The sequence below is a fragment of the Scleropages formosus genome, chromosome 8 (assembly GCF_900964775.1).
Source record: "Scleropages formosus chromosome 8, fSclFor1.1, whole genome shotgun sequence".
Taxonomy (NCBI): Eukaryota; Metazoa; Chordata; class Actinopteri; order Osteoglossiformes; family Osteoglossidae; genus Scleropages; species Scleropages formosus.
The window spans coordinates 9,062,874-9,080,361 of NC_041813.1; the positions used below are offsets into that span (position 1 = coordinate 9,062,874).

Here is a 17,488-nt window from a genome sequence, read left to right on the forward strand (position 1 = left end):
TAAAATGCCCGGTTCTGAAAAGCCATCTGTCACACGGAACGACAAATTCAGAAAGTTCATACAAAGGAAACGTGTTCGCTCTGCAATTCAGTTAATTACAAAATGGACAAACAGCCACTACCAAAGACCACTTAAGTTCTGCTTGTTCACCTCTGGGACCATCTTCAAACTGAGATAATCGGAAGTGTGCACAGTCGAGCGGGTCTCCTTGAACGCCTAACGATCGTTTTATTTTCACATTCATATATGACTGCAGGTGTTGGGTGTAGAGTGTGTGGAGTGGGTCTGGGTTTGTTTGGTGAGAAGGAGAGAGAGTGGTGAAGGGAGTGTGGGGTGTGGCGTAGGATAAGTGCACGGAGTAGAGGACACTTACTGAAGTCAATGAGGAACCTGCCAAAGCCCTGCCTCTGGTACTGAGGCATGATCATTATGCAGGAGACATTGTACTTCTGCTGGCATAGCTTCTCCTGTTGGGGGGAGGAGGAGGAAGAGGAGGGAGACAAGCCGAGGGGGGGGAGACAGAGGTGTATCAGAGCTCTGCTGGACCAGGACACTCCCGTCTGCTTCACAAACCTCAACACATCATAGCCAAACACTTAGCAAGCATGTTTTGATGATGATTCAATTATTCTCTTAAGAAACATTTTCAATTATTGCAAAAAAAAAAACATATATACTTGTCTTATCAACTACAGTTCAGCTGCTGCAGACTGCAGTGGAGTACTGTGATTTGACTTATCGTGAGGATACGCTGCTGCTTCAGACTGTGGCTCGCAGTGGTAAACACCAGACTGAAATGTTGTCACCTTTGAAAAGTACCCGACGAGGTGGCAGCCCTTCTCATCATTTTTCGTCAGGATGTAGAAGAGGAAAGGCTCCACGTCGTAGTAAAGAGTCTTGTGCTCTAGGAAGAGCTTGGCTAACAAGCACAGGTTTTGGCAGAAAATTTTGCTGACATTTCCATCCACCTATATTGCAGGAGGCAGATTTTATCATGTCACAAATCTCATAAACTTAGCGCAAAGACATTTTCAGGAAAAAAAAAAAAAATATGTATAGCATTTACACACAAATGGAAATGACAGTTTTCACAAATGTCAGCAGGAGATATCTCAGGGAAATGACTCATGGAGGGGGGGGAATTCATTTCAAAAGCGCTAAAAGACTTATGGAAATGTAGAACCCAAGGCTTCTGTGTTACTTTGGTATAGACAGACAAAACAGTCAGGGGCACAATGTCCATGCTGGTTGTACACCCTGCTGTTATCAACTGTTCAGTTCAACCTAACAGTAATATTTATAGTATGTTTTCACAAGAAAAAAAAGTTGTATTTCTGATCTTACAGGAAGTGAGAAATGGGAAGATGTGCACGCATACATTATTTTTTTTTTGCATAAGCAAAATGTAAGCAAACAAGTACTCCAAGTGGCTGCAGGCAGAGGGGTACTTCCAGAGGAGCATGCTCTCATATCTAATAAAACCAGAAGGGCAGTCTGGGTAGCACTCAAGGCTTTGGAGGGGGGGGACAAGCAAGGGGTGGCAGGGACACTTGTCTCCGTGAGCCCAACTGACCTCAAAGACAGAGAGATCATCCTTCCTGTAGATCTCATTGGCTGGAGGGTGGAACCAGCCACACTTGCTCGAGTGCTGCTGCAGGATGCTCTTGCTCTTCATATACTTGAGGCAAAATTCGCAGATGTACAACCTCTGCAGCCTGGAACATGGGTACACAAGGGTATGCTTTGTAAGAGACACAAACCCTTGAGCTAGGCATTTAATCTACTGCTTCAGGAAAGAAGTCCAACTGTATAAATGGGTAAACTGTACAATTTAAGGTTCATGAGTCTCTTAAGGTAGCGGTGTCTGCTGAGTGATGTGTGCAAACATAAATTCGTGTGTAAACTAGCTTCTGCTAGGAGGAAAGGCAATGTGGAAATGCTTGTGATCCTTGTGTTAAGCTTAACAAGACCTCAGCATACTTTCCCAGCTATAGAGCTACTGATATCAAACAAACAATCGTTGGAATTACTGAAAAACTAGAGTACAAGAGGGTCATACCTGGAATACTCGGGTGGGTAAGGCGAGGAGTACCACGTTTGGATTTCATAGTTCCCAAACTCTATGTATGCAGGATAACGCCCATTGTCTGCACTGCTTACGCTCTCCGCTTTCTGGAGGTCACACAGAGCACAAGGGGATACATGAGTCAAACTGTTGTAGACTCTCTAACTTGGAAACCAAAGTACACCAACAGATTCATTAACCGCACGTGTACTTGTCTGTCTGTCAGAAAGCACATAAAGATTTAACAGTGGTACTGAAGTCTGACATTCAGACACGGCTGTCTGCAGGGAGGAAGAAAAGTTTCGTGTCAACAACCAAAATGTAATTCTTCAATACACGCACGCACGCAGTCTGAAGCCGCTTGTCCCAAGCAGGGTCGCGGCAAACTGGACCCTAACCTGGCAACACAGGGCTGGAGGGGGAGGGGGACACACCCAGGACGGGACGCCAGTCCATCACAAGGCACCCCAAGCGGGGACTCGAACCCCAGACCCACCAGAGAGCAGGCATTTGCCAAACCCACTGCACCACCACACCCCCTAATTCTTCAATATCTTATTTCTTATCTGCTCCCTGAAAACCAGCCAGACACAAGCAGTAGAAGAGTACTCCATCTCTATCTTTCCTCTAATTGCTGTGAAGCGGAGCAGCGTCTCACACAGAGTGCTGATGTTTTCAGGGGTCTTGCTAACAGCGAAGAGTCTGGACACCGAGTGGTCTTCGCAACTCCTGGCTCACCTGCACGGAAAGCCCTTGCACACGCTTGAACAGGTCAACATCCTCCGCCGCCACGCAAGTCCCCGGTGAGGCCGCTCCCACCTCCGGAGGATCTGGCCTGGGCCGCTTCCAAGGTCGGCTGCCTGCCCCATCCACAAACATCGCATGCGGCGTCAGAGACGAAGCAACATTGCACAAGAAACAAAATTAAATCATTTCACATTCAGCTTTGTGTCAACTACCTTTGGCAAAAACACTGCAATCTTTCACGAACATAATGATACCGTTGCGGCGCTCATGCTAAATCCGAAGCTTTTAGACTCATTTCAGACAAACGGCTATGTGCTTAAGTGCAGCCGATTCCTTTACGAGAAGTGAAGCAAAAAGCCACGTGGCCTGTCGTCCTCATCCCGGCAGTCCACCGCACTGTTCATTTGCCCTGAAAAGCACAGCTGTCTTTCTAGGCCCACACAGTTTGACTCTGATCAGTCCATATGAGCCCCTGAAACACAAACACAAACTGCCTGATGTAGAAGTTTGAGGCTAAAGCCCATCTTTCCATAGGGATGAACATCACAGCCCTGCACCAGCAGGGTTACAAACCATCTCAACAGCCGGACACCTAATTTTAGCACCGCATCTGGAAGTGCTGCATATTGTGCATAAATTATGTACCATCTCAGTTATTCTTCTGGGACTACAATTAATATTCAAATTAGATTTGGGATTTGTAGCAGTTACCTAATTTTACAAGATGACAATCCAATCTTGACTTGTTTTGTATTGATTAACTGAGCTGAGTAATTGAGTAAGGTATACCAAAACTTGAAAGATCTTCATTGTTTAACACACCAGCACTATTAAGAGTCAATGCATGTTTTTTTCTTTTTGTTAACATTTGTGAAATACAATTCCTATTTAGAACATTCAAGAAGCCTGACAGTAGGAAAAAAAAAAACAAAAAACAAAATACAATTAATTCCCAAACAGCACTGAAATAAGAGTCTTCATTGATTATCGCTAAGGCCACCGTGTATCCAATCCAAACTGATTTTGGCATGAAAGTTCAATCTTTTTAATTTATTACTGTTGTTTTCTTCTTAAGCAAAATTCTAATTAAATTACTGTAACAAGAGACCGGAGCAGATAAGGCTGAAGGAGTCGGCTCATCGTTGGTAATGGTAAGGTGATGGTTGTTACGCTCGAAAAGAAAACACACCCGTGTGCTTTCGTGTACCGATGAACCCGACTTCAATTTCATCACAACATCTGAGAGTCCCTCAGGCCTCGGAATCCACGGTCAACCTGACTAAATTTTGTTTACGCCAAGTCCAACCAGCCACCACCTGATTGGTTGACAACGGAACATACAGTCTGTTACAATGGAACTGAGTGCAGGCCAAACCCCTGCGGAGACCACTGCATTTAAAGCCTTTGTAAGTGTCACCCGGTCACTGGTGGTACAGAGGGTGGACACACAGGAAGGACAGCTATGAACAGCGATTGAACCGTAGCAGCAACCACAACCAACCAGAGTTATTGACAAAATCGGTGATGCTAAAAGAGGCATATGAGAGGGGTCTTTGTTGGACCGGAGAGTTTTATTAGAGTGCTAGGAAGGCCTGTGCTTACCATGCTGCTGTTCGGGTTTAATTCCTCTGTCTGACAGGGCCTGTGGTCCTGGCAAAGTGGCGCCCTTCTGAGCATTGGCTTTGTACCACAACCTGCCCAGCATCCTGCGCTTTTTGAGGATGCTGCCTTGCCTGAAGTGCATGGTGGTTTTGAACGTGCGTCCCCGTGGTAATCCCCATGTGGGGGTGGAGGAGGGAGAAGCGGAGGGGGAGGAGAGGAGCGAACGCCTTGAGGGGGCGTAGCTAGGACGGCCCTTTCTCCGTGCTGGGCCTTGCGTGGCGTAGATGTGCGATAGGCCATCGAACAAGCTTTTCAGCTGGCTGCGGCTGGGAAGGCCACTCAGTGAGGGGGCACTGGACTGGCTGGAGGAGCTCTTGGGGGAACTGCTGGACTTTTGGCAAGGGGGACTCCGGCCAGGCAGGGGCGATGGGGTGAGGGGCACGGACAATCTCTGTGTGGAATCTGCGAGCGCTCGACCCTGGGGGCTGTCTCCCCTGGGCCAACCTTGCTTTGAGGGGTCAGTCACATCACTACGGGGCCTGCGTCCAACAGGCGAAGGCGTGAAGAATCTGGACAGACCGTCAATGAGTCCTCTGGCCTTCCTGTTCAAGGCAGGCGTGGAGCAAGGAGATGGGGGTGTAAGTGGTGGAGTTTTGGAGGGGGTACTGGCAATGGTGTTGGACAATAGAGTGTGTTCACTGCTCCAATGGGGCTCAGGTGGCGCTGGTTGACTCCTGGTGTTCTTTATAGATCCAACGTGACCAGATGAGGATGTGGAACACACCGTGACCTTTAGACTCCTACCAGGTGAACCCCCTCCTGCCAGGGCTACCACAGATCCCTCTCCAGAAGCCAGAGACCTGGGGGAAAAATAACAGGATGGGGAGGGAAAAAAAAAAGGTGTCCAAACTTCCAAACATTATCATAGTTAACCATCCCAATACCTTTGTTTAATGAATAACCATTACGTGTTAAATACAAAAAAATTTTTTATATTACAGTACATTAAAAAAAGCAGCAAAGCACAAGACGTATGGTTTAAAGAAAGCAGAAATGTGATATCACTGATTTAAATGTTAAAATAGGAAAGAAGGCTTTTTCATTGATTGAAGGCTGTTACTGACAAAGATTGCTCTAAACATGAAAACAATAACCGAATACTGAAAGACGCTCAATAAAAATATCAATACTCATGAATCATCGCATTCCAAAATCAATACACATAGTCACGAAACTGGTCCCGCTGTTGCGTGCCATGCACATGTATTCATTATGAAAAAGAATGAGAGGAGTGAGCAGCATGGAGAAAGTACGTTGCAGCTCTGGCGTGTCACTACAGCATAGCACATGGACTTGAACGTACCCTGATGGTAGAGTCAGCTTGCTTCTCGGCCGCCCCACCGGACGAACGTAGCGCCGTTTAATCTGGGCAGCACGCCGGTGCAGGAACTGCATGTCCTGGTCCTTGGGCCGGCACAATTGGCAGACCCACATTCCTAAAGTGGACCCAGACAGTCACGTCAGTCCGAAGCATCCAAAAACAGCCTGATGCCTGCAAGCATGTTCAGCACCAACCGCATGGTCCTTTCTTTCTGCAGTTCTTCTCCAGGTGAAGTACTTGTTATTGCAAACAGATAGTTGAGATGAAACATTCTGTCCGCTACAGTGGAATTAACACCTAGTAAAAGGCTTGATAAAAGAAACACCTTACCAACATTAGTCAGTATTACATCACACAGGTCAATTTAAACTAATATCATTCATAAAATTCTTTCAAAAATCATTTCAATGATCTAAACATCCAAAACTTTGATCATCAGAAATGATTTATGGTTTGGGCGTTTTCTGAAAAATGATGTTGAGAGCCTCCGATGAAACACAGTAACCATGCAGCAAAGGGTACGGATTTCAATCTAGAATAAAATCTAATCCTCTCCCATTACTGCAGATTACTTTTAATAACAATACAGCTATGTAGCCACACAGCACGCTCCCCCGTCGACTGAGAGTAACGCTTCCTTTGCGTGAGGGACTCGGCTTGGCGACAGGGTATTCCACAGGGTATTCCGGCATTCCTTCCTGCTGAGCTGTTAATTATTCAGCGCGGATTGGCATTTTGATCTAATGGGTTACATGATTCAAGTCATGTTAACTGAGAATGCACTATTGTTTTTCAGGCGTGTGGATGCATTCAGTCGAAACGCCAGTCAAGGCTGGGTAATTAACAGCTCAGCTGGAATGAAAACTGGAATACCCTGCAGCGAGCGAGGACCACGGTAGGCCTTCGGCTGACCAGGGAGAGAAAGAAATGTGAAAATGGTACCTTTTGGCATTCGCGCAAGCGGAGGGTCACAGCACTCCATGTGAAAGCCCCGATCACAGGAGTCGCAGAACAGCATCTCATCCTGCAAGATTAAGTGCTTTAGGACTCCTCATTCTAATTCTGTTGCCCTTTTCTCCATCACTTTCCAACTTCTTACAGGCAAGATGTAAATGAAACCACAAGAGAAGTCCAAAACATACACACACACCTCCAGTACAGTAATACCTCGCCCTACGTCGTTGATTGGTTCCAAAGGGCGAGACTTAAGGCGAAAAACGACGGAAAACCAAATAACCCCTAAAAACCCGATTTAGACCCCCCTATAAACCCCTAATAAGCATTCCCCTTAAGTGTATACACTTCAATTGAATTTAAAGTAAAGGAGAATTTTTATTTTTTTTTTAAAATAAAAAAAAAAAAAAATTGACGTTATCAGCACCCAACGGCAGGTAAATAAGACAATTTTTTTTTATTTTAAGATTTTAATTGATTTTATAGATTTTAACGTTTATTTTTATTTCATTTTACATTTTTACTAAGTTAATTTTTTTATATTTGATCATCAGCAATCCGACTGAAGACGGACTGTATTTTTCCATATATATTCAACAAAAAACCGACGTAAAGTCGAAATCGGCGCAACATGAAACGACGTAGGGCAAGGTGTATTACTGTACACCACAAGATTAAGAACACACTCAATACGGCATGTACACAAAATACATTTTCATGATCGTTACATAATCTGAAAAGTCGAGCACAAAAAAAAAAAAAAACAAAAAAAAATTCAGTTGAAGATGCACTGTCAGACAAACAATGAACTCACTGCATTTTTGCCCTGAATCTGACAGGAGCTGCAGGTCTTGCACTCGATGCACTGCCAGCGCAGGGCCTTCACATTGGAGGTCAGCTCAGGGGAGAATTTCAGGCATGATGGGTGGCCTTAGGAAGAGGGGTGCCACAGATTAGCAATAACGTCCTTTACATCACTCAATCCGTTACATCGCACCGTATCTCGGGACTCTTCCTACCCATGTCTGAAGTCATTATTACTCTATCTTTAGGATTATTTAGTTGATGCCTTTGTCCAAGATACCATTACTACAATATGTTGGCAAAAAACGTAAATCATACAAACATTTCCACCGGGATTAGCAAAAATAATACTGTAATGCAAGTTTTTCCAAAAGCAGAACGGATCCGTTTAGACTAGAGGTTCGTGACTTTTCCAGGCCAAGCACCGGCCAATGGACTGTATTCACATATTTGCACCAACATCATAGCGCCTGCTGGATCGCCATCCAAGAGCAGCATCTAAAAGCATGTTATTATCAAACATCCAAGCAGCTAATTAAAGATAATTTGAAGTTAATGAGGCAGAAACAATAGCAGGGGTTTGTGCTGCGCTGGTGGATCCATTAAGGTTGCGTAGGAGTTGGCCTCGACCTTCCGCAGCCACCGACTTCCTCGGAACCCGCTCCCGGCGCTCCTCAACTAAGGACCCTTTCCCTTACACTGTAAATGGTTCATAGGAACCACCTCGTTGTAACCTGCTTAAATTCAGCCAATGAAAACGTCACCAGGGGAACCCTTCCTTCTGGCATTTAAAATAATTGTCAAAAACAAATTACTGCATTAAAGAGGCAATTTAATAGAAGGATGGCAATTTTGCTTAAAAGGAGCGAAGGGTGAAGGATCGCGGCATCGGTTCGCAGCAGATGACAGAGATGCATACTTCGGTTTCGTCAGTCGATACCAAGGCGGCAGGTGTGCCCCACCATCTGTCTGCATGATGAATGCTCGAGGGGGGCCAGTTGAAGCCATTTCAAACCGTTTACAACCTACGATAATTTGAGGTGTGTAGTTGGAGGAAAAGCAGCCAATCAAACGGAGTCCTCCGAACACATATCTGGACAAGCTCCCTCCGAACTGACACGCTCCCTATAACGTACAGCAGCACCCTGTGGCATGCCGTTCCCCTTCTCTCATACTTCACACCCTTTCATAGCAATTAGCGCAGGGATGGCTGTCCTGGCACGCCGCTCAGTCGGCTGGAGAAAGCCCCGATGATGAACCAGGCAGAAGGCAGCCTGAGCCGCATCCCTTTGGCCGCTGAGCAAAAACGCCTCCGGCAGGAGCTCTAGACGCTGAAAGTCAGGGTGATACAGCCAGTCTGCAGTAAAAGAAGCGCCTGTCTGACGCCGTAAGCGTCCTCGGACAAAGGCGTCAGCTAAATAACGCACTGTACTAATAATAAGAGCGCTGTGATTTCAGGCAGACGCCGACACCCAGGAGCTACAACGGGCTGCAGCAGCCATAAAGTTACATTCCAAGCTTTGCACAGTTTATTTACTTACCAGACGTCTCCTTCAAAGCCACTTCCAGGTTTACGCACATTTATACAGCTGGACATTTTTTACGCTTGTGGTTTGCGTACAGTATATTATTCAACGGTTGCACAGTGCAGTACCCTCAGATCAGATGCTGCAAAACCGCTGCTTGCAAAGCTAGGCCCTTAACTACTTTACCGTCAACGCACCTATCTCCGCAGCTTTGCCGCTGGAGCAAGAGTCCTCTTTACAGCCTACATCCAGATTATGGAATGGAGCTAATGCGATGATGGTGTTGGAGGTAGTGGGGAAGGGGAAATGAGGTGGAACGTGGAAAAGTGTTTGCAGGAAGTACCGGAGGTAGCGTGGCAATGGCGTGTAGGTGGTATGGAAGTGAGGTAGGAGGAAGTGTTGGAGGTGGTGCGATGATGGTGTGAAACCGAGCTTGGAACTAGAGTGGGAAACGTAGTGGTGGTGGGAGGAAGGTTTGGAAACCGGCCTAGGTTACAGGTAAGGTTAAATGGAAAGTTGGAGATGGAGCTAACAAGGATACAACTGGCGGTGGATCTGGGAGGCTAGCTTCACTCACCACTGCTCCCGCAGTCTGCACAGGATAGCAGCTCCTCTGGTTTCCTGTCCCGGTTGGTCTCCTTACTCCCCAAACAGAAACTGCAGATTGGGATGGGGTCTGCACGAGGCTGGGGAGCAACACGACAGCAGTGTGGTTACAAACACGGATCAAACTGACCAGGAATCGCGGCGCTACACGCTTCTCAGCAGGGTGCAGACTTAGCTCTAGTAGACGTATGAGCTCTGACAAGCTGAGATTCTGTATGTTTGTCACTCCACCATTTGCACTGAAACAAATACACAGATTAAAATTCATATTCAGGTAGTGATCACGTCAAAAATAAGTTCAAAGACAAAAAAAAAAAAAAATTCTCTTCTTCCCTAGAAACGGTTAGGTCAACTGAAAAGCCATGGTAATTTAAAACGGCAGCAAAATGTTTTCTATATGGGACTGTTGGTAGCGTAGTGGTTAGAGCTACTGCCTTTGGACTCAAAGGTCGCAGGTTTGAATCCCACCCCCAGCTGCAGTACCCTTGAGCAAGGTACTTATCCTAAATTGCTCCAGTGTTACCCAGCTGTACAAACGGGTAAATAATTGTAAGTATTTTAACATGGTAAGTTGTTTTGGATAAAAGCATCAGCTATCTAATGTACCCACACACTGTCTGAAGCTGCTTGAACCGAACCGGAGCCTAACCCGGCAACACAGGGCACAAGGCCGGAGGGGGAGGGGACACACCCAGGGCGGGACGCCAGTCCATCGCAAGGCGCCCCAAGCGGGACTCGAACCCCAGACCCACCAGAGAGCGGGGCCCGGCCAAACCCACCGTGCCACCGCACCCCCCCACGCTAACTAATGTATTAAACACAAAAGCATATGGGTGTGTTATGGTAGGGGGTTCGAAATGGAACGGTTTTGACCACCTTTTTCTCCCGACAGATTGACCGTCTTCATTCACAAATCACAGTCTGGTACTTATGTCCCACAAGTCAGCATTTACTGATGTTATTTCATACAAAACCATTTTAAAAAAAAAAAGTTCAAACCCCACAAGTATAAAAATGATGCCAATTACTAAAAAGCACAAGTGATGCAGCCTATTTGAAATTTCAATCTGAAACAGTCAAAACTAGGCTCCGAGCAGCATTCGGGACGGCTTACGAAAACAAGAGGTTCTATTTGAAAGCGAACGAGCTTTCATTCGTACAACGGCTTAGGTGGCCCTGCAAGTTACATTAAAGCCGTATTATGATTCAAAGTGAAAGGGTGTTGAAAGCTCATTACATTTAAATTGCGCAGGATCCGGTTTATCTAAAAGGATATGTAATTCCACAAAGGAAACACACCGATAACAGATTGAGGTCTATGAGCTGCTGATGTCTTGGTGGGGTTCAGAAAAGCAAGGCTGCAGTAAACAAACCACCCCCTTCGGTACAGCACGCGGAGCTGTGCTGCTCGCCGACCCCCACTTTCTTTCAGCCTGCCCATTAAACCGGGGGCTTCTAGACAGGCATGGTGGACGCGATTGTGCTCACAGCCAGGTGTTAGAGGGCTGTGCACGTTCCTCTACGTGGAAACACCTACTGCGGTCTCCCCTCCAGGTGTCTTGACACCCGCTGTCGCATCGTGCCTCGAGCAGTCATCGGGAGCAAGTTCCCCGACTTGCACCCTGCGGTCAGATACGAAGCCATTAGCCCTTCGTGTTCCGAAATAGCGGTTCGCAAATCTCCTCGGAGACCGTCTGCTATTCATCCATTTCTTCCATCCCTCCAAAAACACAACCGGACCGCGCAATCGAGAGCTTGATGACGACTGGAACGAGGTGTGTGAGTCTTGGAACAGAACTCGAGCACGGAAAGGCTGCGGTTCTACAAAGAGACATTTGGGAACCATTTTTACAGCGGATCACGCGAGTGCACCCTGAAGCCTTGCGTGCGTCGCTTCCTGACCCGTCACAGTTGGACGCGGGTGTCCGAGGCACCCCCCTTTTCGCGCCGTTGCGGACACCCCTTATCGACGACCGGAAGATATATGAAGACGCGAGATTGTTTTCTATAGAAGGGCTACAGGATGACATATGTGGGCCAGCGGGCAATGCAGTGTTTAGAGCTGCAGTCCTGCACTCGAAGGAGCCAGGTTCAAGCCCCGCCTCCTGCTGTAGTGTCCTTGAGTAAGGTACTTATCCTGAACTGCTTTGATAAAACCAGCTGTTTAAACTTGTACATCAATGCGAGAAGTTTAACACTGCAAGTCACACACACACACACACACACACACACACACACACCTTGGCTGAAACCGTTTGTCCTGAGTGGGGCTGCAGTGAATCGGAGTCTAACCCGGCAACACAGGGCGCAAGGCTGGAGGGGGGAGGGGACACACCCAGGACGGGACGCCAGTCCATCGCAAGGCACCCCAAACAGGACTCGAACCCCAGACCCGCCGGAGAGCAGGACCCGGCCAAACCTGCTCTGCCACCGCACCCCCCTCTACATTGCAAGTCACTTTGAAAAGAAGTGTCAGCTAAAGAAATGAATGCGATAAAGACTGAAAACAAATACAAACTGACACTGCGGAAAGCAAATAAAGACCAAAGAGAGAAGAGGACCCGATGCGGCACATCAGGGATTTGCCAGATAACTCTGCCAGATGTTGTACTGAGAAACCTGCAAAGAATCATTGTTCATTTCAGTTTATCGGCGATTATGTAATCATTCTTACTAAAAAAATCCTAGCTAAAAAAGTTATTTTATGGAGGATTTACGCATATGTGCTTATGCTTTTCCCACTGCCGTGAATATACATTAGCTTGGGGAGGCTCGTTTCCAGACCCGCATACATTTGGTGAGCGCGATTAGCTCTTACATAACTCCGATGTCCCAGTTGGAGCACAAGGCTGACAAGAACACAGCTCCCAGCAATTGTGCCCCAGTTTTTTCTGAAATCAGTTCATCTGGGACACATGACTTAATGTCGAGCGGAGATCACAGCATGTGGCGATTACGACATGTGTCAGATGTTACTACAATGCAGTATAAAGACTCGGGTATTTTAACAGAGACTTACATTTACATTTATTTGCTTAGACGCTTTTCTCCAAAGCAACCTCCAATGAACTCTGTGTAGTGTTATCAGCCCACAGACCTTATTCACCACGGTGACTTACACTGCTAGATACACTACTTACACTGGGTCACTCATCCATACATCAGTGGAACACACACACTCTCTCTCTCTGTGTCACTCACACACTATGGATGAACCTGAACACCATGTCTTTGGATTGTGGGAGGAAACCAGAGCACCCACAAGAAACTCACGCAGACACAGGGAGAACATGCAAACTCCACACAGACTGAACAGGGATCGAATGCACGTTCTCTCACACCACCCAGGTGCTGAGACACAGCAGCGCTACCCGCTGTGCCACCGTGCCGCCGACTTGAATCCCTTAGTTCAAGAACGTACTCTTGCGTGCCCTTTCCAGCACTGGGGAACCAAGGGATTCCAGGGCTCAGTTTGTGAACAAGTCCCTTGGGTGAGAGCGGACCAAGCGCAGCGCCACCAGCTACGTAGGTGACGTTAAATTGTCATGCTTAAAAAGGCTTGGGAATTTGAATCATTTAGTCACTAAATTTATAATGTTCCATTATTATAAAACAGCAATGACAAGAATTAGTACACGTTTTTTTTCCAATCAAAAAAATCCCGAAATTAAAATAAAAGAAAAATTAAGTGCTCCGTTTCCAAAACTGTAACTGTTCTCTATAGTTCAGTCTATGGAGATTGAATAGCTTTTGGAAAACTCAATTATTATAGTACATTAATTTCAACAGTTCTCCGTACGTAGTTGTCGGCACCACCTTTTTTAATATTCCTGATGTTGCTTTTGTCGAATATGACTCTCAAACACATTTACACAACCGCATGTTTTGACAGCACGAGCACTTCATATTCAATACCCTTCTCAGGAACACAGAAGTAGCGGCCCTTCTGGTGTCTGACCCAACAACATTCAGGTTACCGGATCGCTTTTAAAGATCTGACCAATTCTATCATCATTTCTTAGATTAACGCATCCTGCATGTCTGGATCCATGTTTTGTTCTGCATCACCATCACGACTGGAATCAAAACTGCTTGGTGTACAGACACCAGGGTGACGTCGCTGGGACGAACACAGCGGCATTGGCATTTCCCGTTTTTTCTTCGCTCTGCATTTTCACACGAACTGGTGATGTTCTGCCGGGTCAACGAACAACAGAACAGAAGTTGTTGCGTTCGGATAGGCAATAAAGCCCACGCCGCTAACGTCAAACAGGCCTGATCATCAGAACACCACCAATTCCTTGTAAGGAACAAAAGCAGGGTAAATGCCCCGCCACCGAAAACAGAACTGGGGCAACAGGGAGTTCGGCTGCTTCTTTTTAATCAAACTTCTACATTTGTCGCTGCAGGATGCTGAAACTTCAGAAGTGCCAGTGATGGTAAATGAGGCAGAAGTAGTTTACATTGTACAAGGCAAGTTGGACTACTGTGTGTATGGGGGGGGGGGTGCAATTGAGTTAACGTACGGTCCATGAAATTAGTACTTAATTAAGGATACAATAAAAATTAATCTCTCCGCTCCCCCCCCCCCGACACAACTGTGAAAACGGGTCGCTTCTCACGTAGCCGTGTCTGCAGGGAGCCCTTAGCACCAAGTCAGCAGCTATGAATCTCCGCAATAAACCTCAGCTGTATGTGGCGAGACTCCTGTCATTGCAGCGCTGGCTCTGCTGCCGTACGGAAGCTCGTTTAGTGCACAAGAAAAGCGTAAAACTAACAAATTTATACATACATAAATTTTTAAAAATTATGTCCCCCGAACAGTATAATTTTACTGGTTCAATAACTGAGGACTCTAGGGCATAGGAGCGTTCTTTAGACTTGCAGTACTGGTGGCCCAAATGCAAGATCCACTTCGAGAGTCGATCTGGTTAAGAACTGAGAGGGGCCAGGGAAGGGGTTGTGGGTACGAGGTTCATTTTACGAAGCGTGGCAGAGTTCCCATCTTGAGACGCAGGGTCGAGGACAGCGGTAGACATACGTTCTCACTGACTCAGATTCAATTCTATTATGGTTTACATTCACTGCTAGGTCATCAATTCCGTCGCCTGCAACAGCTTCGCTTGAGGCGGACGTCTGAAGACGCCTCCGCTAGTCAAACTCGGCCAATCGATGGCTGGATTAAACACGTATCCAGGTAGCACGTTACTCCAACGAAAACGGCCCGGTGCCCAATTACAATTTAAATTTCGAAACAACTCTTGTAGCTGCACCTACTCAAGCATAGAACATCTGTGGGACTCTGTCCCTGTCCGCCAGGTACTGTCCTGACCGCATAGAGGCTCCGTGGTGGTGGAGGTAAGACTGATGGAGATGTAGGTGGAAACAGAGTTATACGCAGCAGCAGCTACTGTGATCAGCTAAGATTTTTTTTTTTTTTTTTAAATTAAGGCCCACCATGAAAGGGAGAGACGCTGCTGTCCATCATCTCAGTGGAATCATGCCAAAATAACACAGTAACATGATCACTAGGTTAGGAACCCCAACTCTAAATGTGGTCTCTCCTGTTGTAATCGGTGCTTTTTTTAAGTTCATATCAAAAGTTTAGGGGGGGGGGTCATTTTCCCTTGTACATTTACCGAAGAGAAGCCATTATTTATTACACGTTACAGAAAAACTTAATGGCATGTTAAATAAACGTGGCACCCTCGAGTTGCCCTCTCTTTCGTCGTATCCCAAGAGCCTCATCAGCAAAGAGCTCGCAGAACAAGTTTGAATTAACAGCATGTTGCAAGGTGTTGTTCTAAGACCATTAACCAAACTGATTAAAGAGAGTTTTTGCAATCTATATTTAACCCCCGCGGTGTCCATTAGAAACAGTTCCGCGGACGAGAGCGGTGCACCCGTAACAGCGACGGCACGTCCAAACGTCCTCTTAGACGTTTACGGCACAACGAGCTGCCGTCGAGCACAGGCATCCCACGAATGCGCGCAAGGCCCGCTAACGCCGCCCAAAGCCGCTCTTTGCCAGCGGACCAGCGGCGGAGTCGTGCTCTCCCAGGGTTGCGTGGGAGAATCGGCGCCGCGCGGCCCTCGGACACGGCCCCGAACAGCCGGGCGCGTCCTAACACGCTACCGCGCGGCTACTTCACAAAACATCAAAACGAGCGGCGGGGTTGCGTCTAATCTGCGAAATCATCTTCGCCCTCCAACGCTGCGCCACTGCTTAAATCTGACGAGAAACTGGGATGAGGTGTAGCCGCGGGCAAGGCCTTTCTGCGAATTAACCCCTGAAGGGGGACACAAAGGGCAGGAGCAGCTGCACACTGACCGCTCCGCGCAGCCCAACAACAAAAGGGCCCTTTGATGCATTTGAGCTAATCAGCGCGCCGCCGCTGCCGCCAGCAGGCCGGCCATCTGCGAGGCGGCACGGCGCTCCGACTGGGCGCCCGCTGGCACCGCGCTGTCATGTCCCCGTGCGGATGGGACGCATCGCCTAGCAACGGCAGAGCCCCATGCCTGGAAAGCAGAGCCATTGAGAAAGAGGGGAAACACACTTGCCAAATGGCAGCCATTGTTCACACTTCATCACAAAAAAGCGGGAACTAACAGGGCCATCAGCCATGAAAAAAAAAGGGAAAAAAAAAAAAAAAAAAAAAAAAAAAACACCCCAAAAAGCTGAGAACATGCAAAGTGTCAGGTACAAAAATGCAAAAAAAAATTAATAAATAAATAAAAGGGGTGTAGGAGGTAAAATGCTGGCCACCTATAAAATGTCTCGCACGTTTCTCAAATGAAGGCTTGGCACAACTAGTGTAAAAATTTTAAGTTTTTCCCCAAAACAATCCAATATTTGTCTTTGCAGTCAGTCCATGAGTAAATCAAAGCAAGTTTTGAAAGTAACGTGTTCCTGTCCCCAATCAGTGTATTTGTTTACCCTCGGTCATTACCGCCTACGTTAAAAAATTTCTGTGAAACAGCAGTTCCGGATTGCCACGAACAAGAAAAAAGACGTCAACTGTGCAATCAGCCTGGTGGTAACCGACGCTCCTGAACATTCCTGGCAGACAAGATGAGAAGGTGTCCAGGGCGGAGGAAACCCATGGACATTTCCTCACAGTCGAGTCTAAGCTGTTAGGTACCGTTAAGTCCCGTTGCCAGATATACGCATGTATTGAAACATCACCTGCCACTGGCTATAAGCCACATGGCTCTTCACGTCATCATGATCATCATCATCATCATCATCATCATCATATGGGTTTATTCACAAAAATCAGTCTTCTGGCAAAATCCTGGCACTCAAACACTAGACTCTCATATGCAGTTTTGTAATACGAACAATTATTTCCCTTTACTATCGCCCCAAATACCTCAGGCAATGGCATACAACTGGAAGTCAAACTGTTGACTCACACCCCCCTCGGGGCCAAAAGCTGAGTAAAAAAAGGCATTTATTAATTTGACACAAGCAATTGCCTGTTAAACCCTTTTTTTTTTTCCTGCAGTGCTGACACGGTGCTCTCTTTTTTGTTTTCCCCTGTTCCGCACAGAAATCTCGCTGTGTTCAAACACATACAAATAAGCAGTTATTTGTAATATTTATGCGGGGTGCTCCAAGTCGTGCGTTAAAAAAAAAATAAAGAAAAAAAAAAACCAAAACAAATGTTACTCTGAATATTGCCTTGAGAATGTAACCAAACACCAACATGCAGAAAAGTGAGGAAAACCCATTTCCGAGGTGATCCGTCCAACTGTCCCCATAGGGACACATCAGCGCCGAAATAGCAAGTAACATCAACC

At 46.6% G+C, this 17,488-nt stretch overlaps 1 protein-coding gene across 3 annotated transcripts in view; it reads right to left on the reverse strand.

Annotated features, from left to right (window-relative positions):
* LOC108918069 (histone acetyltransferase KAT6B-like) overlaps positions 1-17,488 on the reverse strand; it is a 34,277-nt gene that overhangs the window by 9,090 nt on the left and 7,699 nt on the right. For all 3 annotated transcript variants that reach the window (XM_018724988.2, XM_018724987.2, XM_018724989.2), the window contains 10 exons: positions 9,657-9,765; positions 7,564-7,679; positions 6,738-6,819; positions 5,778-5,910; positions 4,415-5,274; positions 2,804-2,925; positions 2,060-2,172; positions 1,574-1,715; positions 807-968; positions 374-467 (listed from right to left, as the gene is read on the reverse strand). In XM_018724988.2, coding sequence (XP_018580504.1) covers positions 374-467; positions 807-968; positions 1,574-1,715; positions 2,060-2,172; positions 2,804-2,925; positions 4,415-5,274; positions 5,778-5,910; positions 6,738-6,819; positions 7,564-7,679; positions 9,657-9,765 — 1,933 coding nt within the window. The remainder of the gene's footprint in view (positions 1-373; positions 468-806; positions 969-1,573; positions 1,716-2,059; positions 2,173-2,803; positions 2,926-4,414; positions 5,275-5,777; positions 5,911-6,737; positions 6,820-7,563; positions 7,680-9,656; positions 9,766-17,488) is intronic.